At 31.3% G+C, this 23561-nt stretch overlaps 2 protein-coding genes across 2 annotated transcripts; both read left to right on the forward strand.

Moving 5' to 3' along the window:
- The first annotated feature begins 6749 nt into the window (after positions 1-6749).
- Positions 6750-7759, forward strand: LOC114411480 (F-box/kelch-repeat protein At3g23880-like). The gene has a single exon (XM_028375145.1). It carries the CDS (start codon positions 6774-6776, stop codon positions 7602-7604), a length of 831 nt encoding a protein of 276 aa, XP_028230946.1. The 5' UTR covers positions 6750-6773; the 3' UTR covers positions 7605-7759.
- Positions 7760-20993: 13234 nt separating this feature from the next.
- LOC114411096 (F-box/kelch-repeat protein At3g23880-like) lies at positions 20994-22154 on the forward strand. The gene has a single exon (XM_028374859.1). The coding sequence runs from the start codon at positions 20994-20996 to the stop codon at positions 22152-22154; it is 1161 nt and encodes a 386-aa protein (XP_028230660.1).
- Positions 22155-23561: the final 1407 nt, after the last annotated feature.

Below are 23561 nucleotides of genomic sequence, written 5' to 3' on the forward strand. Positions count from 1 at the left end.
TTTCGTTCTTGCTTCTTCTTCTACTCTCATTTACGTTTCTGTTCCATTTTACATTTCTGTTCGTTTACGTTTCTGTTCATTTACGTTTTCGTTCATTTACGTTTCTGCTTCATATTTCAATTGCGTTTTCTGTTTGAATCCATGGAAGCCTAGATTTTCTGGTGTTGTTTCCTTTTGAGGACGAAGCCCAACTCTCTTTGAGGTTTCGCTTGTAATGTGGTTTCCTGGCAGTTCTCCCTTCACTAGTATCCCAAATTCGTGAATATTAATCAGTGCACGCTTCGTGTTCGATTAATTGCCTCTGAGCCTAACTTGCGTTCATGCTTAATGGACGAAGGGCTAACTGGTGTATGTGGTGCCTAATCACGTATTGAAAACCCTAAGTTGATTTTCGCTTAGTAAATTGAAATAGGGTTGGATTAAGTGGTTGACTATTAGGGACGAATTCTCCAACCCAGGATAAGAGAATGGCTTCTGAATCAGAGGAAACAACCCATTTTTAATATTAGTAGTTTCGTATTCCAGTTTACTTGTTCTGCTCTTTAATCACAAAACAAACAAACCCCCCCCCCCCAATCGTTACTGCTACTGCAAGTATATTATGAACATTTGGTTTGTCACTGCTCGTTGGGAAACGACCTAGGATCACTTCCTAGTTACTGCATTTTCATGTTTATTTGATTCGGGTACGGCCTCGATAAGCTCTAGTAATCGATTACAAGTATTGTGTAATTGATTACACAAGTTGAAAATGATTTGAAAATGTTTAAACACAAGTTGTAACTCTTGAAATTTGAAATCTTAACGTTTTAAAACATTGGTAATCGATTACTACCTTCTGGTAATCGATTACCAGAGCGTAAAACTCTTTGGTAATGATTTTGTGAAAACTTCTTGTGCTACTCAATGTTTTGGAAAATTTTTTTAATACTTATCTTGATTGAGTTTTCTCTTGATTCTTGAATCTTGAGTCTTGAATTTTGATCTTGATTATTCTTGAATCTTGAATCTTGATTCTTGAAACTTGATTCTTGAATCTTTGGAATTTGCTTAACTCTTGATTCTTTGGCATGATCAAAATAACCTTGGAAGACATTGCTTCCACAGTGTACAAATTGCACGACAATCCAACGGTTAACAAGTCCACGATCATAGTTTTAATGAGACAGGTTTGAGTGTATACGGGAAAAGAGAAAGCTCGGTGCATGGGATATTTCTTGCACTATAGACATTATCGGGAAAATCCCAATAGTGACTATATGAGGAAATAAGTTTCAAACCTTAGGTTCAAATTTCACGATAATCCAACGGTTAACGAGTTACTGAGTTACGTTTGAGTGTATATAGTTAGGGTACTCTATTTATTTATTTTATAAAAAAAAACTCTATTTTATTTCCTATCAAATAAATAAATAAATAAAATATATTTTTTTGTTTTCTTTCAAACCATTATTTTAATTAATAAATGTATTTTTTCTTCTTTATTTAATTATAAAAACCTCATCATTTTTCTAAAACTCTTTTTATTTTTAAATAAAAATATTTTTAAATTTCTTTTATGAAAAATGGGATGTTACAACCCATATCTGAAAATAAAAATAAAAATGAAAACTTTAAGCCACATTAGAAAAAAAACCTGAGATTTAAGCCTGTTGTGCAACTCTCATGGACTAAAGTTTAAAAGTACAATATATAAATCAAGCTTTCAGCTTGTGCAACTCAGCCCATAAAAGGGATTCTATAATGAAAGGAAAAAAAATCACCGACTAACCAAGAGGTAAAGAAATGATTGACCAATCCTAAATGCACACCACAATGTAGAAGATAAACCAAGTAGAAGAAAATGAAAAAATGGGGGAAGGAAAGCTCAACAACCAACCCTTACTCTGAATTGGAAAAGAAAAACTATCAAATAAGCAAGTTATGGGTCTATTAGAAAAAGAATAAAATTAGACTTTTAATTTAAATACTTGAATTGGAAAAAGGAAAATGCTAGTTGTTATGAAATTGTTTTCGTAAAACAGTATACAAAGGAGCTAATTGGTTAACTTTTTCAATAGTAATGCAATATGATGCAAAAATTAATTGCACAAAGGCCATTCAAAAACAAAAGATGAAATGTAATTGGTTGAATTTAAGAAGTCTTAAAAACTAAGCCTTTGCCAGAAATCAAATGCGGTGATTGGATATTAACTTTTTCTTGCAGATACGAAATGTTCCAATCATCATTTATCTTTTTTCAAATTATTACTACGGGAGAAAAAGCTTTCGATGACAATTTTTATATACATTCAAAGATGGTTTCGAACTGTCACTACTAAAAAAATAAGTTTTAACATCGTCTTGTTAACATCAGTTATGATAAAAACCGATGTTACAAAATATGCGGTAGTATTTTTGTAAATAAAATATCATTATTAACATTGGTTTTAGAAAAAACTGATGTTAACAGCATGATTTTAACATCGGTTATTTGAAAACCAATATCGTTTAAGCACTTACAACATCAGTTTTTAAAAACTGATGTTCAAAGGATAATTTTAACATCATTTTAGATGTTGTGAATACTTACACCACATCGATTTTCAGATAACCGATGTTGATGTTTTTAAATAACTCAACCCTTTCTCTGTCTCATGAAACTCATTCTCTCTCTCAACCCCTTGTCTCTCTCGATTGAAACGTACTTGGCCGCTGCATGTCGCCACCTTCTCTTGCTCTCTCACTGAAGACAAAGGCTCGATCGCGTGAGCAGTTTTCTTTAGGATTATCAAGCTCAACACCTTCTCTTTCTCTCTTGCTTCGTTTCATTTTTTCAGGATTATCCTTTAACACTACACAACAGCAGCTCAAGAAGTTGTTCTCTCCATTCGGGCTAGTTACCCAAAATTTAATACATAGCATATAGATTACACGATAACCATTATTTTTTATAAAGGTGACAATGCATTATTCCATGTGGTACAATTTTGAATTAAAAATTTAATAGAAATTAAAGGTTTTATTCTTAAAAAGAATCAAAATAGAAAGAAATTTCACTCTTTCTCTGTTGTTTTCTTCGTGTGCACCACTCGGTATGAATTGCAAAGGATAACTCTTATCCTTGTTTGAAAGTTGTGTTCAATAAACAAACAAAATCAGAAGAAGATGCATGAACATATTTGCAACACAAACTATTGAAGAATGAAGGTGAAAACAAGAATAGAGATGGAACCGTTGAAAGTTAAGGTTCAATGTTTGGGAAGGCATTTGATAACTTCATTTAAAAAATAATAATCAATTTTCCACATAATTTGATTAAATTTAAAAAAAAAACAAAAGAAAAAACAACATTGTGTACCATGCAAGACACAAGTTAATCATATTAATGAAGATTTTTTGAAGAAGGAATAAAATTAAGTTTTTTAAAGTTTATGGTCTAAATTAAAGGATATGAAAATTTATAGACCAAAAATACTAAGAACATATTTTTTCATATATATATATATATATATATATATATATGTATGTATGTATGTATATATGTATGTATGTATAGAGAGAGATATGATAAGGTTGTTGAATTTTAAAATAATTATCTTAAAATAATTTAAATGATGATCTGATATTGGATGTTGGTGTAAAATTATTTTATACCGTTAATACATAAACATTAAACTCATATGTGCGTGTTCATTGTAAATATAAATGTTACATTCGAATAAATATTTAAATATAATAGGTAAAAAATTATATCCTTTTAAAATATTATATAAATTGTTAGATAGATGTATAGATAGATATATAGATAATATAATCTTTTTATAACTTAGCTTTCATTTACGTGTCAAAGTAATCTATTAATTTAGGGCTTAAATATATTTTAATCATTATAATTTTGTAAAATAAAACAAACATAATTTATAAAGACTAAAATAAAAAAATAAATTTATAAAAAACCAAAAAATACAAAATTACAATAGCTAAAAGGATATTTAAACCTTAATTTAGTGGTTAAATATTATTTATGAAGTTTAAGGTTGAGAGGTTTTTGTTCTCTAGTTTTCATACATGACATGTCATCTAAATCCTAAATCCTCCTTAAATTCACTTGACACATTAATACTGACAATTGTGACATTAATGTTATATTAAAGTTACTTGTCAAGTCAATGCTCCACCATTTGTCATATTATACCTACATCAATAAAATTTGTTAATATTTTTTTTGTTTGTAAAATTGGACAATTGGTAAAGGTTGAGGAACCAAAACTGTTCAATTTAAACATGTGAGACCAAAATAGTTCAAGGACAAATTTGAATAACCAAAAGTACATTTAAATCTTTTGTTAATTAGTTAAGATTTAAAATAATATTATATAGAGAGATAAAGAGAGAAATAGAAACGGAAGAAGAAATATTAATATAGAATTTAATGCTATTAATAACTCCACTAAAATAATTCTATTAATATAATATTTATATAAATATATCTTTCAAATATACTACTTGATGATTTCATATGAGTAGTTTATAAAGCATATTTTTTCTAAATAAGTAGTCATTTTCATATTAATAAAATATACGGAAATTTATATATATATATATATATATATATATATATATATATTAATATTTTTTCAAGAGTTTAATTTACTATATATAAATTTCACATTATAGTCTTATATTCCTTTAAATATATAATTTTTTATGTGACGTATTAAAATAAATTTTTTTTATAATCAAATTAAGCTATTTTTTAAAAATAAAACAAACATAATTTATAAAGACTAAAATAAAAAATAAATTTGTAAAAAAACAAAAAATACTAAATTACAATAACTAAAAAGATATTTAAACCTTAATTCAGTAGTTAAATATTATTTATGAAGTTTAAGGTTCAGAGGTTTTTGTAAAAAAATAAAGTTGAAAATTCAAATTTTATACTTGTTATTCTTATAATTTATTCTCTAATTTTGATTACATGACACGTCATCTAAATCCTAAACCCTCCTTATATTCACTTGACACATTAATACATGACAATTGTCACATTAATGTCATATTAAAGTTACTTGTCAAGTCAATGCTACACCATTTGTCATATTATACGTACATCAATAAAATTTGTTAATTTTTTTTTTTGTAAAATTAGACAATTTGTAAAGGTTGAGGAACCAAAACTGTTCAATAGAAACATGTGAGACCAAAATAGTTCAAGGACAAATGTGAGACCAAAATAGTTCAAATACAAATTTGAATAACCAAAAGTGCATTTAAATCTTTTGTTAATTAATTAAGATTTAAAAATAATATTATATAGAGAGAAATAGAAACGGAAGAAGAAATATTAATGTAGAATTTAATGCTATTAATAACTCCACTAAAATAATTCTATTAATATAATATTTATATAAATATATCTTTCAAATATACTACTTGATGATTTCATATGGGTAGTTTATAAAGCATATTTTTTCTAAATAAGTAGTCATTTTCATATTAATAAAATATACGGAAATTTATATATATATATATATATTAACATTAATATTTTTTTCAAGATTTTAATTTACTATATATAAATTTCACATTATAATCTTATATTCCTTTAAATATATAATTTTTTTATGTGACATACTAAAATAATATTTTTTTATAATCAAATTAAGCTACTTTCATTTTAGATGTTGGGATGTAAGTGTTACGTCACAAGCAATTATGAAAGAGTACAAGCAGAAAACTATATGTATATTAATTGGTATTCATATCTGTTCATTAAGTGGGGTGTAACTTTTACGTTAAAAGCAATTATGAAAGAGGAAAAGCAGAAGAAAAAAAAGTCTATTTATTAATTGCAATTCATATTTGTTCTTTTTTTAAAAAAATAATAATCATAATAATAAATGTAAATTATTATTATTATTTTCGTTCCTTTTATTTATCTTTTAATGTTATTTTTAAAAATACTATAAATTTCATTGATTCTAATTGAATATTTGTTGAGTTTTCTATTTTAGTCGTTTCATTTCTGTTATCACTCTATAATAATATATTTGTAAATTAATTAAACATAAAGAAACAAGTAAGAGTATAGTTTATGAAAGAACAATTAACCTGATCTTAAACTAGACACGGCAAACAAAAATAGGAATAAAAATTCTTTAAAAATCTGAAAATTAAAAAGTTACGAAGAAATATTATTATTTATTTATTTCATATTTAATTTTAAAAAAGTTTACTAGTATTAAATTATGAGAAAGAAATTTATATATTAACATTGTAAAATTTTTACATAATTATTTAATTACATCTTATCATGTATAATAAATTTATTGACTTATAAAATAATTATTTTTATTGAACTGAAACAATGATTTGTAATTAAACAATGATGTAAAATTATATTACCATGAGTGCATAGAAATTAAATTGTTTTAAATTATTAAGTTAAACTAGTGGATCTTCCACTTTTAATTAATTATTCAATTTTGATAATTAATTGATCTTTCATTTAATATTTAATCGATTTTATTGACACAGTATAGTTGATTTGGAATCAAATTAATTACTAAAGATTTTATTTCTTGTTTTTTTTAAGGAACTAAAGATTTTCTTTCTAAATTTTACTTGCTACAATCTAAATCAAAAAGCAAGATGCCTAAATTTTCTCTTTACTTTCCTCATGTACCAAAAACAAATTAAAATTTTACTGAGTTATAAAAATTATAAATTCACAGGGCCTCTTTGTCTTTGTGTAGCATTTCGGAATAGCAGTAAAGCTGTAGTCAACAATGGCCAAAGAAACATTCCCCATAGAACTAATAGTAGAAATTCTGTCATGGCTTCCCGTGAAGCCTTTGATCCGATTCAGGTGTGTTTCCAAGACTTGGAAATCCCTAATCTCCCATCCAATCATGGTTAAATTGCACCTCCAAAGGTCGTCCAAAAACCCCCACGTCCTATTAACATTTGAGGACAACAACAGGAACAACGATAACTGTTATTCCTTCGCTGCAACCTGCTCTATACGTCGTTTACTTGAGAATCCATCATCCACTGTTGACGATGGTTGCTACCAATTCAACGACAAGAATCACTTTGTCGTTGGTGTCTGTAATGGCTTGGTTTGCTTGCTTAATTCTCTTGATAGGGATGACTATGAGGAATACTGGGTCCGATTTTGGAACCCGGCCACAAGGACTATGTCCGAAGATTCGCCACGCTTAAGTCTCCATTGGCGCAAATATAAAACTGGGCGGAATGATTGGGTCTGTGGGTATCCAAGGTGTGGGTTTGGCTACGACGGTTTAAGTGACACTTACAAGGTGGTGATAATCCTTTCGAATGTTAAACTACAGAGAACAGAAGTGAGAGTTCACAGCGTGGGTGATACTCGTTGGAGAAAGACTTTAACTTGTCCTGTTTTCCCGTTTATGGAACAACTTGATGGAAAGTTTGTGGGTGGCACTGTTAACTGGTTAGCACTCCATATGTCGAGTTCTTATTATCGATGGGAAGATGTTAATGTTAATGAGATTGTGATTTTTTCGTATGATCTAAAGACCCAGACATACAAATATTTGTTGTTGCCTGATGGTCTTGCAAGAGGTTGCTTGGGGTGACACAATCCACCACTATTATATCGAAATATGATGGCTTCTGTTAACTTTCATATAACACGGCAATCACTTCCAAGATATCTTATTTAAGATGAGACTTGAAGACAATGCCAAACAGAGACACAGACAGATCTGAAGGGAGCAAACACGGCCCGAGTATCTCCTCCCTTGTAACTTTTTAGGTATATATATATATATATATATATATATATATATATATATATATATATATATATATATATATATATATATATATATATATATATATATTAATTAGTATAAAATTAATTTTATATGCCGTTATTATAATAATGATTAAGATTAATTAGTATAAAAGTATATAGAATTAGTTGCATTTGTTATTTTTTTGTAATGTTTAAAGTGACAATTGGTATAAAATTAGTTATGTGTTTATTATTATAATCATTTAATATAAAATTAGTTTTAATTTTATGTGTGAAAATAATAAATTTATTAAAAATTATTATTTATTAAGAGTTAGACAATTAAATAATTATAAAGGATGAAAACAAATATTCAGCTCCCCTTAATTTGTAAGGCTTTTTTTATCCCTCACTAGTATTAAAGGGTTTACAACATCTCATAAATTTTTGTTCAACCAATTAAATTAGATTCCTTTGATCCCTTAGACGATGAGAGCCCTATCTCATTTCTAAAGTTTCAGAAACTCTAGAAACAGAAACTTTGTTGTTTTTCGAGCGGCGTGCATTTGCCAATACCGAGCCATTCCAGCCTCTTCCGAGTATGGCAAGAGTTCCAATTTCACGGTCATTGATTTCTGTCACATTTAACTTAAGAGTGTGTTTGGATAAGGTAATTCAACTAGGTAATGTATTTATTATTGGGAATTAAATTTTTCTTATTAAAAGTAATTGTTTGGATATTTTAGTAAAAGGAATTCAAAATTTTAGAATTTTAAAAGAAATTTTAGTTAGTTGAAAAAATAGAATTTCAAATTTTATCTTCAAGAGAGTGAATTTTAAATTCTCAAAAGCAAGTTTCTCTTCGGCTACGACGATCCAAAGCTCTGGTTTCCCAAGCAAATACCTCCCAAGCCAAAATCTCAGACTCCGGCGGCTACCGTTGTCCTGGGCTGCGTCTCCGCAGTCAAGAACCAATGCGGCAAGATATGTATTCTCGCCATTGATGGCGGCGTCATGCGCGAGATTCTTGCCAGAAAAGCCCTCGCCTACCTGGAAGCCGCCGCCAGATTTTCTCTGCCCACGGCACGTGGCGGTTTCTGGCAGAGAAAGGAAACAAATTCTACCACACGGGAGGCGGCGCAAGCAATCGTGGGTTCCTGACGAGGTTAGTTTTCGGCTCGGTGTCATCGATGACGACAGGTTTGGAGAAAGCGATGAAGGAAGCATTAATCTTGGACTCAATTGCTGAATGTAAGTTATCAGCATCTTCAAGTTCATGATTTTCCATCTTGTCCAATGATACCATTGTGCTTGACTGAAAATAATGATCTCTTTTTGCTGGCAAACAATGAAGGTGAGGAATTTGTTGTCTACAATCGGAAAGATAATAGAGTACAGTGTACTGAAGTTTTCAAGAACGGCAAATTTTCATTTTTTTCTTATGATTATGTTCAAAGCTTGGCTTTTCCGTATCCAAATTAAGTTATCCTGCATTTGCTTATTTGAATCTATGTTTAATCATGTAAGTGGTTTCAAAACCTTGTAACTAAATGTATGGACGGGACCAAGAGAATGAATAATTTTGGTGGTTCTTTGCTTGATTACTTTGTCAGATGATTATATTGGCTATTGCAAATGGTTGAATGTCTTTGGTTTGAATGAATTTATTTTAATTTATATTTATAGTAGTAAGCTAGTACATGATCTTACCGAAACAAAATTGATTCTGAAATATTATATTCTTCGGTTTGTAATATTTTTTTTTTTAAAAGAAAAGACAGTTATTTTAATTCTTCACTTGATAATATTGTCATTTGTTCGGCAATTTTTTTTTTGTATGGAACGGAATACCAAAATTGTAATTGTCTTGTGTTATTATTTTCTAGATGTTTCATCCCATTTTAATTGTATTCCACCTGTTGAAGATTTAATAAAGGCTTCTTTATTATGAACTTTCCGATTAAACATCTAATAGCAGAAAACAAGCCAAATCCATATTTTTTCTAAGATGAGACTTGAAGACAATGCCAAACAGAGTCACAGACAGATCTGAAGGGAGCAAACGGCCCGAGTATCTCCTCCCTTGTAACTTTGTAGGTAGGTATATATATATATATATATATATATATATTAGTATAAAATTGATTTTATATGTTGTTATTATAATAATGATTAAGATTAATTAGTATTAAAGTATATAGAATTAGTTGCATTTGTTATTTTTTTGTAATGTTTAAAGTGACAATTAGTATAAAATTAGTTATGTGCTTATTATTATAATCATTTAATATAAAATTAGTTTTAATTTTATGTGTGAAAATAATAAATTTATTAAAAATTATTATTTATTAAGAGTTAGACAATTAAATAATTATAAAGGATGAAAACAAATATTCAGCTCCCCTTAATTTGTAAGGTTTTTTTTATCCCTCACTAGTATTAAAGTGTTTACAACATCTCATAAATTTTTGTTCAACCAATTAAATTAGATTCCTTTGATCCCTTAGACGATGAGAGCCCTATCTCATTTCTAAAGTTTCAGAAACTCTAGAAACAGAAACTTTGTTGTTTTTCGAGCGGTGTGCATTTGCCAATACCGAGCCACACCAGCCTCTTCCGAGTATGGCAAGAATTCCAATTTCATGGTCATTGATTTCTGTCACATTTAACTTAAGAGTGTGTTTGGATAAGGTAATTCAACTAGGTAATGTATTTTTTTATAGGGAATTAAATTCTTTTTTATTAAAAGTAATTGTTTTGATATTTTAGTAAAAGGAATTCAAAATTTTAGAATTTTAAAAGGAATTTTAGTTAGTTGAAAAAATAGAATTTCAAATTTTATCTTCAAGAGAGTGAATTTTAAATTCTCAAAAGCAAGTTTCTCTTCGGCTACGACGATCCAAAGCTCTGGTTCCCCAAGCAAATACCTCCCAAGCCAAAATCTCAGACTTCGGCAGCTACCGTTGCCGTGGACTGCGTCTCCGCAGTCAAGAACCAACGCGGCAAGATATGTATTCTCGCCATTGATGGCGGCGTCATGCGCGAGATTCTTGCCAGAAAAGCCCTCGCCTACCTGGAAGCCGCGTTGAAGTTGGCGGTATCTTCACGGTGATGCTCTTCTCCACCAAAGACCATTGCTGCCAAATTTTCTCTGCCGACGGCACGTGGCGGTTTCTGGCAGAGAAAGGAAACAAATTCTACCACACGGGAGGCGGCGCAAGCAATCGTGGGTTCCTGACGAGGTTAGTTTTCGGCTCGGTGTCATCGATGACGACAGGTTTGGAGAAAGCGATGAAGGAAGCATTCACAGCAGAGAATGGTTGTGGGAGTTTGACTCAAGGACACTCTAAAACCGGTTCTGATTCCGTGCTATGACTTATTGAGTACGGTGCCATTTTTGTTCTCACGTGCGCACGCATTGAAAACGGATAGCTTCGACTTTTAATAAAGAAATCCAAACACAAAATTTTAAAAATAAAGGAATTTAAATTGGAGCATTTGAAATTTTCAGAATTTATTTAGAATTTTAAATTGCCTCATCCAAACACACTCTTAAAGACTCTCGCTTAGAGTTATAAGTGTCGTACATTTTACTTTCAGCCTCTTCTGAACCATGCATTTTGGGCATAGGGTAATGTATCTAACATCTCTGAGAACAGTGTTAGAATAAATCTCTTAACCTGTGATATTACAAACTACAAAAGAAACACAGGTTATTAATAAAATGCGGAAATTACAAATCAAATCATACCTCCAGCCATTGCCATGAAGAGTTTCTTGTTTTGGTTCTTCCAAGCTCTCTCTTCCTCTCTCTAGATGGTGTATAAGACTGAATTCGAAGGGATGAGCTCAGGGACCAAATTCATGTGCTTATATAGGCATTCTACCATCAAGAATGCATTTACTAGCCATTACCACTCATTATTGGCTGTTACAATTCATTAGTGGCCATTACCACCCATTAACAGCCACTCAATTTGGCTTCCAAAACTGACGAGCGTTACAGATTTTCAAAATGCTAGGACCAAATTATTACATTCTCCCACTTGGTCCAAACATTTTGACTTAATGCTCAATCTTCTTAAGAAATGAATATACGAATTATAGCGATAGTTCCTCTTATAACGAGTAATATCATCCATGTATTACAATATACTCAATTTCCCAAGCAATATACTCAAAGTGGTAATAAAACTTAATGAATAAACCCAATGTTTATTCTTGGTCCAAAACATAATTTTTCTCAAATAAATCAATGTGCACCCAAATATGAGAAAATATCATAATATAAAAGTTTCAATTTTAACATATAAGTATACAATCATAAAGTGGAACCAACTCCCATTCTTTCTACATGATCCTTAAATTTAAATGGTGGCATGCCCTTAGTTAAAGGATCAGCGATCATCAACTCAGTGCTTATATGCTCAATGACCACTTTCTTGTCTTTTACTTTTTCTCTAATGGCTAAGTACTTAATGTCGATGTGCTTACTTCGACTTCCACTTTTGTTATTCTTAGTCATAAAGACAGCAGCTGAGTTATCGCAAAAAATTCTTAAAGGCCTTGAAATAGTATCAATTATCTTCAGCCCAGAAATGAAACTTTTAAGCCATACACCATGTGATGTAGCCTCAAAACAAGAGACAAACTCAACTTCCATGGTAGAAGTAGCAGTCAAAGACTGCTTAACACTCCTCCATGAAATAGCTCCACCAGCCATCATGAAAATGTACCCAGATGTTGATATACGAGAGTCAACACAACCAGCAAAGTCTGAGTCTGAATAACCAATCACATCTAGATTGTCTGTCTGTCTATACATAAGCATGTAATCTTTGGTCCCTTGAAGGTACCTCAGCACTTTCTTAGCAGCTCTCCAGTGGTCAATACCTGGATTACTCTAATATCTTCCTAACATTCCAACTGCAAAAGCAATGTCAGGCCTTGTGCATACTTGAGCATACATGAGGCTTCCAACAACTGAAGCATAAGGAATGTTTTTCATTTGTTCCCTCTCAAAGTCGTTCTTTGGACATTGGTTCAAATTAAACCTATCACCCTTCACAATGGGAGCAACACTTGGTGAACAATCTTTCATCTAAAATCTCTCTAGAATTTTGTTAATATAGGTTTCCTGTGATAGACCCAAAATACCTCGAGATCTATCTCTATGAATCTTAATGCCGATGACATAAGATGCATCACCCATATCCTTCATGTCAAAATTCTTAGAGAGAAATTGTTTCACCTCATATAGCAAACCCCGATCATTGGCTGCAAGTAAAATATCATCTACATATAAAACAAGGAAACATATTTTACTCCCACTGACCTTGTGGTATATGCATTGATCCATGGGGTTTTCCTCAAAACCAAATGAAGAAATTATCCCATGAAACTTAAGGTACCACTGACGGGAAGCTTGCTTTAAACCATATATAGATTTATTAAGCTTGCAAACCAAATGCTCACCACTATCAGAGGAGAAACCTTCAGGTTGTTTCATATAAACCTCCTCCTCTAAATCACCATTAAGAAAAGTTGTTTTCACATCCATTTGTTGCAACTCACGGTCAAAATGAGCAACTAATGCCAAGATTATACGAAGAGAATCTTTCTTAGATACTGGAGAAAAAGTCTCTTTGTAATCTATTCCTTCCTTTTGAGTAAATCCCTTAGCAACAAGTCTTGCCTTGTATCTCTCAATGTTGCCTAATGAATCCCTTTTGGTCTTAAAGACCCATTTACATCCAATGGCCTTTGCCCCATTAGGTAACTCTACAAGGTTCCAAACTTTGTTACTCTGCTTGGAATTCATCTCATCCTTCATGGCATCATACCATAAATTTGACTCTTTACAACTCATGGCTTGATCAAAAGTTTCAGGATCATTTTCAGCTCCAATATTATAGTCAGATTCTTGCAAATATACAATATAATCACTAGGAATAGCTGATATTCTTACTCTAGTAGACCTCCTTAATGTTGCATCAACATTTTCTTGGGGATCATGTTGTTCAACTGGTTGTTCATCATTTTCATGAATTTGATGATCAACTTGATCTACTGGATGATTATCAACAACAGTTTGTGGAATGCCAATCATGTGTTGTTCATAATCCCTTTGGACTTGAGGGGTATGAATTACAACCAATCTTTCATTTGATGTGGAAGGTTGAGATTCTATATAATCAATTTCAGAACCTAAGTCCCTCAATTGATCACTCCCACTGATCAAATCATTTTCAATAAATTTGACATTTCTTGATTCCACAATCCTAGTAATATGATGTGGACAATAAAACCTATAACCTTTAGACCTTTCGGCATATCCAATGAAATACCCACTAATGGTCCTTGGGTCAAGTTTCTTCTCTTGTGGGTTATATATTCTCACCTCAGACGGACAACCCCAATCGCGCATATGTTTCAAACTCGGTTTCCAACCTTTAAACAACTCAAAAGGTGTCTTTGGGACAGCCTTGGTTGGAACACGATTTAATATATACACTGTCGTCTTTAGTGCTTCAGCCCACAAGGATTTAGGAAGATTGGAGTTGCTAAGCATACTCTGCACCATGTCCAATAATGTCCGGTTTCTTCTTTCTGCCACACCATTCTGATTTGGAGAACTAGGCATAGTGTATTGGGCAACAATCCCATGTTCTTGAAGAAACTTTGCAAAGGGACCAGGTGCTTGTCCATTCTCAGTATATCTGTCATAGTATTCTCTACCTCTATCTGATCTCACTATTTTTATTTGCTTGCCACATTGGTTCTCAACTTCAGCCTTAAAGATTTTGAAGGCATCCAATGCTTTGTATTTGTTATGAAGCAAATAAACATTCATATATCGTGAATAATCATCTATAAAGGTGATAAAATATTTCTGACCACGTGCATCCATATCTGGACAACAAATATCAGTATGAATTATTTCTAATATGCTTAAACTCCTGTTAGCACCTTTCTTAGACATGTTGGTCTGCTTACCCTTAATGCAGTCCACACAAATCTTAAAGTCAGCAAAATCTAGAGTATTGAGTACCCCATCTTTCACTAACCTTTTAATCCTCTCAATGGAGATATGTCCTAATCTCCGGTGCCATAACATAGAGGAATTCTCATTAATATTACACCTTTTAATACCAGTTTGAACATGCATAGAACTATAAGTGGCATTATTTTGTAAACCAAGAAGATAAAGACCATCAGACAAGATACCATTCCCAACACATTCAGAATTATAAAATAACTCAAATGATGTGTCTTTGAAATTAAAGGAATATCCAAACGGTACAAGCCTTGAAATAGAAATCAAGTTTCGGGAAAAACTTGGTACATAAAAAAAGTCCTTTCTAATTTTAAAATAAAGCCACTACTTAAAGTCAAAATGCAAGTTCCAATGGCCTCCACATGTGAGCCTAGCTTATTGCCTGATAAAATGCTTTGCTCACTTCCCACTGGTTTCCTTAGGTTTTGCATACCCTGTAAAGAATTTGCAATATGAATAGTAGATCCAGAATCAATCCATCAGGTGTTAATATTAACACTAACCATATTAGATTCATAACATACTAATGAGATTGATTTACCTTTCTTCTCAAGCCATTTCTGGAACTCGGGGCAATTCTTCTTCATGTGTCTCTTCTTCTTGTAAAAGAAACACTTTGTCACCTTCTTAATATCAGCTTGAGGTGGTATTTTACCATTCCCCTTTTGATTAGCTTGAGACTTAATTGCTTTGTTCTTCCCATAAGCAGTAGTCAGCAATACACTCTCACCCATCTCCATCACAAGCCTTTCTTCTTCTTGAACACACACGGTCATTAATTCATTGATAGACCATTTATCTTTATGTGTGTTGTAGGGAATCTTAAACAGCCTATATTCATGTGGAAGGGTGTTCAAAATGAAATGCACTAGGAAGGACTCAGACATATCAACCTCTAGTTTCTTAAGTTGAGCTGAAATATCTTGCATTTTCATGATGTACTCACGCACACCTTTCACACTGGTGAGTCGAAGAGAAGAAAACTTCATGATCAAGGTGCTTGCTAAAGTCTTATCTGAAGTGATGAAATGATCATCAATGGCCTTAAGCAAGTCTCGGACCTTTTCATGCTGGTCAACAGAACCACGTATCCCAGCCGAGATTTTGGTCTTAATGAACATCACGCTGAGCCGGTTGGATCGCTCCCACCGCTCATATAGCGCAACGTCAGCTGGGCTACTTTCATCAGTGATTGCAGGTGGTTCGTCTTTCCTTATAGCATAGTCTATGTCCATCCACCCCAATTGTAGAAGAATTCTCTCCTTCCATATCTTATAGTTATCTCCTTTGAGTTCGGGAACATCACATTGAATATCAGAAAAATTAATAGTTTGAGAAGCTGCAAAATTCAAAGGCTTATGTCAAAATTTGAGGCATACTAATCTTAATTGTATCTTTTACCAATGTAAACATACCATAAAATTGAATCTTGTGACATAAAAATTGTCTGTGGGCTAAATTTTTAATTCAATAAGAAACAATTAAACCTTATGATAGAATAATCAAAGTACTTGCTCAATATTCATGCTTTACGGGTACAACATGAAAATAATTTAATTTCTATCGTAAATATTTACTTTATGATAAAATCGACAAATTATACATACATCATGATGCCTGGGGGTAAATCATGAAAAATAATACGTCATTTTATCCCAATTAATTATACAGATATAATAAAAATTCTTGTGAGATAAAATTCATTATATAAGTATAATTAATTACAATATTATGTCTAATTCCTTATATGATCTTTAACCAACTTAATATATAATTTTAATCAAATATAGATGCTGTGGCTAATCCATAATTAATCAAAATTATAAAGATCACTTAGACATAAAACTTTATTATATGAGAATAAATGGTATTTTGCATTTCAAAATCAAGATACAATATAATTATGAATAAGATTCTCATATAATTTTATAATTGAAACATAATATTATGCATTTGATTTCATATATATATGCATAGAATAAAATTTTCTAAAATTAACTCATGCATAAATTAAATCAAAATTCCAAAAACTGTAAAGTAGAATGAGTATATAATGTATTAAAAACGACTGCATATCAGAAGAGTTTCACTAGTTTAGTGGTTTGCACATATTATAGTGTTTTTGGAGTCAAGGGTTTGACACCCAGCTAGCACAAAACATAGGAGTTTTCGTTTTTTTTTTTAACACTGCTCATCATCTTCAACCTTTAGCGGGTCAAACCCGACCCATACGCAGACACGGTCATTTTTCATTCATTTGGACACCATTTTTCACGATTCAAAAGCCAAAATTAAGGAAATCAAATGAAATACAGATTTCTAATCTTATTTTTAAGAAACAAGGCCCTTCATACCATAAACGAAATCAAATCGGAAAATACCGAAAATCGAAAATGGACAAGGCAGAGGCAATTGTGGCTCTGATACCAAATGCTAGAATAAATCTCTTAACCTGTGATATTACAAACTACAAAAGAAACACAGGTTATTAATAAAATGCGGAAATTACAAATCAAATCATACCTCCAGCCATTGCCATGAAGAGTTTCTTGTTTTGATTCTAACAAGCTCTCTCTTCCTCTCTCTAGATGGTGTATAAGACTGAATTCGAAGGGATGAGCTCAGGGACCAAATTCATGTACTTATATAGGCATTCTACCATCAAGAATGCATTTACTAGCCATTACCACTCATTATTGGCTGTTACAATTCATTAGTGGCCATTACCACCCATTAACAGCCATTCAATTTGGCTTCCAAAACTGACGAGTATTACAGATTTTCAAAATGCTAGGACTAAATTATTACAAACAGTTCTTACAAACTAGCCATTTGCCATTGAAAAGGTATTCTGTAACTTCTTCACTTTCTTTTTTACCTTCATTGCTTAAGAAAACATATTTTTTACTGATCATAATTTTGGTTAGGAATTTCAGATTTCGGCAAACTTAAGCTGTAGTGCTGTCTAGTATACAATGGTAAACTCTCACACCTAGGAGATATAAGCTGAGAGTCATTCCCAGTTTTAGATTTACATTGTAATAGCTTTATTGAATGTAATTTTCTGCTTTTGTGGAGAAACTTGAAATTTGCATAACTTGATCTGTACCAACCAAACAGGTTGCGTCCATTGGATATAGAATGCGTATGGAATGTGGTATCCTGAGTCCAAGTTTTAGCTCCTAATTCAAAAAGAGTTGTGTAGTGCATTTTCCAATTAACTTAGGAATTTGTAATACAAATTAAGAGTTGTGATTTTGGTAAAGTATTACTGCTCACAATTTTATCATGGTTTATGGTGTGTCGAGTTAATGTGTTGAGGAGAACATGCATGCAATGGAATGTTTGACTTAATTTTGTGGTTGTTGATGAAATACTTAACTCAGTTTGACGGAACTTCTAGGATGCTTTATAGTACCGTACTATGATTTTCTGGCTGATCCAGTAGAAGTTAATGTATGTAAAGATATCTTAAAAGTCTAAGATTTGGTTGTTTTCATCTTATTTTTATTAAATGAAATGTCTGAATTCTGTCACGTTTCATGTCCGACCTCAACTGGTGAGATATGATTTTGTTGTTGTAATGTCTAAATTCTCTAGAAAATGTCCTTGTCGTTTTAGATGATATTGATGATGAAATTTGAGTGACCATTTTCAGTTTGTCTTGCTGAATAATGACATCAGCTGGTATAGTCAAGAATTCACCAAAAAAAAAAACCCTGATGCAGTCATGATGGCTAGTACTAAGTTAATAATGAGTTAAAGTATGAAAGATGCATATAAGAAACATGGTCTACATAAGATTGTAGTATGTATCTGCTCTACCTGCTGTGATGAGTGAGTTTATTTTATCCTTTTAATTTTGGTGTTCTACCTGACCTGTCAAGGTAGAATATTGATGTAAAGACTGATATATGTGAATTTAAAGCTAATTTTCTTTTGGCTTATCAGTGATCTGTTATGGTGAAAAATTGGTGAAAATTGATTTAAGAATCAGTTCTTGTTTTGATGGTGAAGAATGGGCTTAAAAACAATGTGAGAACATTATTTGATCACCATAAATAATTATTATGAATAGTTATGGTTCTAAATTAAAGGCGGGTGTTTTTGACATCCTTTTTACACTTTCAATAATTATATTAGAAAATAAAAAAATGATTATATTATAATTTTTTTTTCAAGAACTAAATTATTACCGTTTTACACTGAAGGAAAGTGACAATTTATAAAATATTAAATTAGAGTTGATTTTATAGAAAAATGCATTTAATGATTTTTTTTAAATAAATCAGTGAGAGTTGAGTTTGTTATTCAAGAGGTTTTGAATTATATAAATTTCTCTTTGAGTAACAACTGTATTATTTATTTTATTCAAAATAAATTATTAATTTCACTTAGAGCAATAAATTATTTCTATTCAATATATGATTTTTACATGACTTTAAAAAACATAGAAGCATCGCCCATAATATAAATAAAACTTAAGGAGCGTGAGTGTAACATGCTTATAAAAAAAAAATGCACTTGACTTGTAAGAAGTCATGTGATGGATTGATCAGTGTGCTGCTCATAGGTACCTTAAGTTTATTTCATCAATTTTACATATTTTATTTTTTTGGATAAACAAAATAGCATAAGGATCAATAAAAATTCTAATCCTAAACTAGTTCTTAGTAAACTTAACTTTTTCTATCTTAATTTATATTTTTAATCATTATTTAAAATATTTATATATAATTTGTCCATGGTGGGCCCACTAGCACACTGAAAAATTAGAATCATAAAACTTTCATTAAGAAATATTTAATGTTTACTTTATACTTTCAATTTTAAGACTCAAATTTAAAATGATTTTTGCTTATAAGATTCAATTTATAATATTTTTTGCATGAATTATTTTTAGATTAGAAATACCCCACATTAAAAGAGATAATTATTAATGATAATCATAGTTTTAAAAAAGGTTGTAAATTTAAGATAAATTTATTTTATAAACTAAATTAAGTGATGCAAAACATTTAATATAATGGATTGAATTAATGTTTTCATATTATATGTCCATGAAGACTATATATATATATATATATATATATATATATATATATATAGTGAGTTTTATAATAATTTAAATTTATTCATTAATGTAATATTTATTATTTAAAGAACTTTTAAGAAATGTTGATGTATTTTATTCGGACGTTTCCAACTAGAACAATTGGTCTTACTATAAGTTTGAATAAATTAATGCATATATGATACAAAGATTTTTCACATTATAATCTAATAATAATTGAGCAAAAATGTTATATATTAATTGCGTAAAAAGTTTTATATATTCATTCCATCACAACTTATCATCTATGGTAAATTTGTTAATTTTTTAAATAATGATCTTAACGTAATTTAAATAGTGATTTGTGATTGGATGTCAGTATAAAATTATTTTACAATATCAAAATAGACATTAAACTCCTAATAATTTATCATAAATATAAGTTTATTAACCTTTACAATAATTATATCTTTAAAGTCATTTTAATATTTTAATCAAGATCATACTAATTAATAATATTATTTTTGGTTGATTGACAGTATAAAATGATGGTGCTTAAAAATTAAAATAAAATAAAATTAAACAATGTTTTTGGATCATCATAGTATTGCTGTGGAGTATTGAACTCGAAACTCGAACTAGCAATTTGTTGGTAAACTAAACAAAAAAGGTTGCACATGGTAGAGCACTTGTGCTTGGAAAAAAAACTCATTAATAAAGAAAAAAACAAAGTTTTCAGTAAAGTTATTCTCAAAGAGAAATTAATAATTTAAATTCTCTTAAATGACTACCTTAATTCCCTCATTAATTATTCAAAAATCATTAAATGTATTTTCCTATACAATTAACTCCAATTTAAAGATCCAGACAAAAAACTCCAATTTAATATTTTCTTATTTTTTAGAGTAAACAAGCACACTTACCGTGTTTTACACGTTTACTCAGTATTACATCCGGTCCTATATAAGAAAGAAATATTTTCTTGGTTTTAGTTATAAGAAAGATAGGAATACTTAGGAGTAAAATGCAGTGTATTTGCTCTTAGTCTTTCAAAGATTGGGTACCATAAGTCTATATAATTAGGGTTTTCTTCTCACATTGGACTTGTGTATCCTGAAATGCCACATGCTTCTTTACTCCCTGAGGAACTCATTGTGGAAATTCTGTCATGGGTTCCGGTGAAGGCTCTCATGCAATTCAGGTGCATTTCTAAGACTTGGAATTCCCTTATCTTACATCCTACATTTGTCAAATTGCACCTTCATAGGTCATCCAAAAACACCCACATCCTAGTAATGTATAAGGACATTAACGCGGAGGATGATAAACTCGTTACCTGTGTCGCACCCTGCTCGATACGTCATTTACTCGAGAACCCATCATCCACGGTTGACGATGGTTGCCACCGATTCAATGCCAATTACCTTGTCTCTGGTGTTTGCAATGGGTTGGTTTGCTTGCGTGATTCTTTTGCTGGAGATGAATTTCAGGAATATTGGTTTCGATTTTTGAACCCAGCCACAAGGGTCGTGTCCATAGATTCAGTACCCTTACGTCTCCATTCGTCCAATTATAAAACAAAATGGTATCCTGTGAAGTGTGCTCTTGGGTATGATGATTTGAGTGAAACTTACAAGGTGGTCGTAGTCCTTTCTGATATTAAACTACAGAAAATGGAGGTGAGAGTTCACTGTTTGGGTGACACTTGTTGGAGAAAGATTTTAACTTGCCTTGATTTTCACTTTCTGCAGCAGTGCGATGGACAGTTTGTGAATGGCACCGTTAACTGGTTAGCACTTCGAAAGTTGAGTTCAGATTATATTTGGAGATATGAATTAGTAATTTTTTCGTACGATATGAAGAATGAGACATACAGATATTTGTTGAAGCCTGATGGTCTGTCTGAAGTCTCTTTTCCTGAGCCTCGTCTTGGGGTTTTGAAGGGTTACCTCTGTCTTTCTTGTGATCATGGGAGAACCCATTTTGTTGTTTGGCTAATGAGGGAATTTGGAGGTGAAAAATCTTGGACTCAATTGTTGAACGTAAGTTATGAGCATCTTCAACTTGATCAATTTCCATTTCCATCTATTTCAATGATACCTTTGTGCATGTCTGAAGATGAAGATGTCATGTTGCTGGCAAGCTATGGACGTAAGGAATTTGTTCTGGTTAATAAGAGAGATAACAGAATGGACGATATTGGAGGTTTCGATGGTAAATATTATTGGTCGTACTCCTATGATTATGTTCCAAGCTTGGTTTTGCCATATCGAAATTAAGCTACCTTAATTTGCTTATATGAATTTATGTTAAATTATGTAAGTGATTTCAGAACCTTTTTCATTTTGTTGTTTGGCTAATGAGCGTTTTTGTAGTAGTGTGAATAGTTTCGGTGGTTCCATAGTTTGATTAATTTGTTGGATTATTCTTTTAGCTATTGCTTAGGGTTTAATTTCATGGAAAATTGATTGTCTCTAATATTTTATTGCTGGAATGGTCTTCAAAAAGTTAAAAACAAAATGCAGAAAAAAAAGACAGCGTTTTTAATTCCTCCCTTGATAGTAATCTCATTTGTTCTGTGATTTTCTTTTATATATTACAGAATGCTAGAATTGTGATTGTGTTACGTTATTATGTTTTTTTTATGTGTAGTCCCATTTTGATTGCACTGCACTTATTGAAATATAAGAAAGGCTTCTTTAGTCTGTTTATACAACGAACTTTCCTCTTAAACATCGATCAAATAGCAGAAAATGAGCCAAATCGATTTTTTCTATATTAAAATGGACATTTTCTAACTTTTTTTTTTTACTTCTATATTACTCATTCAAAGAGAATCTAGTAAAACAAGATCATTTTTCATCTGGGTTTTTCTTTTATCATTTTAGCTCGGCTTAAATATGTTTATGCTTCTTGATATATATCCAAATTTTATTTTTGACTCTGATAAATCTTTTCTTCGTTTTTGTTGTTTCATATTTTAAAAGTTTTATTTTTCTGTTAGCTGGTGATGTAGCTGTTAAATTTTTTAAAATACGATTTGTGATAATTTTAAACTGTCAAATACTGTTTTCAAATTTTAAATTACAATTTCTAACGCTTAAAAATTACCAATTGCAAAATCAATTAAAGGAGAAAAAAGAAAAAAATAGATCTCAAACCAAATTTGGAAGAGAGAGAGAGAGAGCCGAAAGAAAAAGCATTGCGCATCAACCCCGCCTCCCTCCTTCGACCGTGCTCACCAACCTTGCCCCACTCCATTGACATCACGCACCAACCCCACCACCCTCCTCGGACGTTGCACGCTGCCTCCACCTCCAGATCTGATTCCACCTCTAAACACATGCACCTTTGCGCCTTCAACAAATTCGGTGCAACCCCTACCAGCATTGCCGCATGCCGCCTCACCACCTTAGCGCCCACCACACCACTTGTCATCCATAATCGCTCGTGCAACTGCCGATGACCCAACCTCCACCATCCACCCTCATCATAACCCATGACAAGAGCGACAATGGATTTGTATTTGAGATGTTTCACCAGAGATCTGTGTTCAAATCTAAGTGTCTTCATATCTAAGTGTTTTCAAATCTGAAATTTGATATGATTTTCATATCAAATCCATGTTTTAGATCTCACATTCGAGTACAAGTTCACGTTGTGTGCTTGCTTTCTCTTTTTCGTCC

Source organism: Glycine soja, chromosome 5 (genome assembly GCF_004193775.1).
Source record: "Glycine soja cultivar W05 chromosome 5, ASM419377v2, whole genome shotgun sequence".
Classification (NCBI taxonomy): Eukaryota; Viridiplantae; Streptophyta; class Magnoliopsida; order Fabales; family Fabaceae; genus Glycine; species Glycine soja.

Bases quoted from the DNA above. Each gene is read 5' to 3' on its own strand.
- LOC114411480 (XM_028375145.1), top strand. From the start codon at position 6,774: ATGGCCAAAGAAACATTCCCCATAGAACTAATAGTAGAAATTCTGTCA.
- LOC114411096 (XM_028374859.1), top strand. From the start codon at position 20,994: ATGCCACATGCTTCTTTACTCCCTGAGGAACTCATTGTGGAAATTCTG.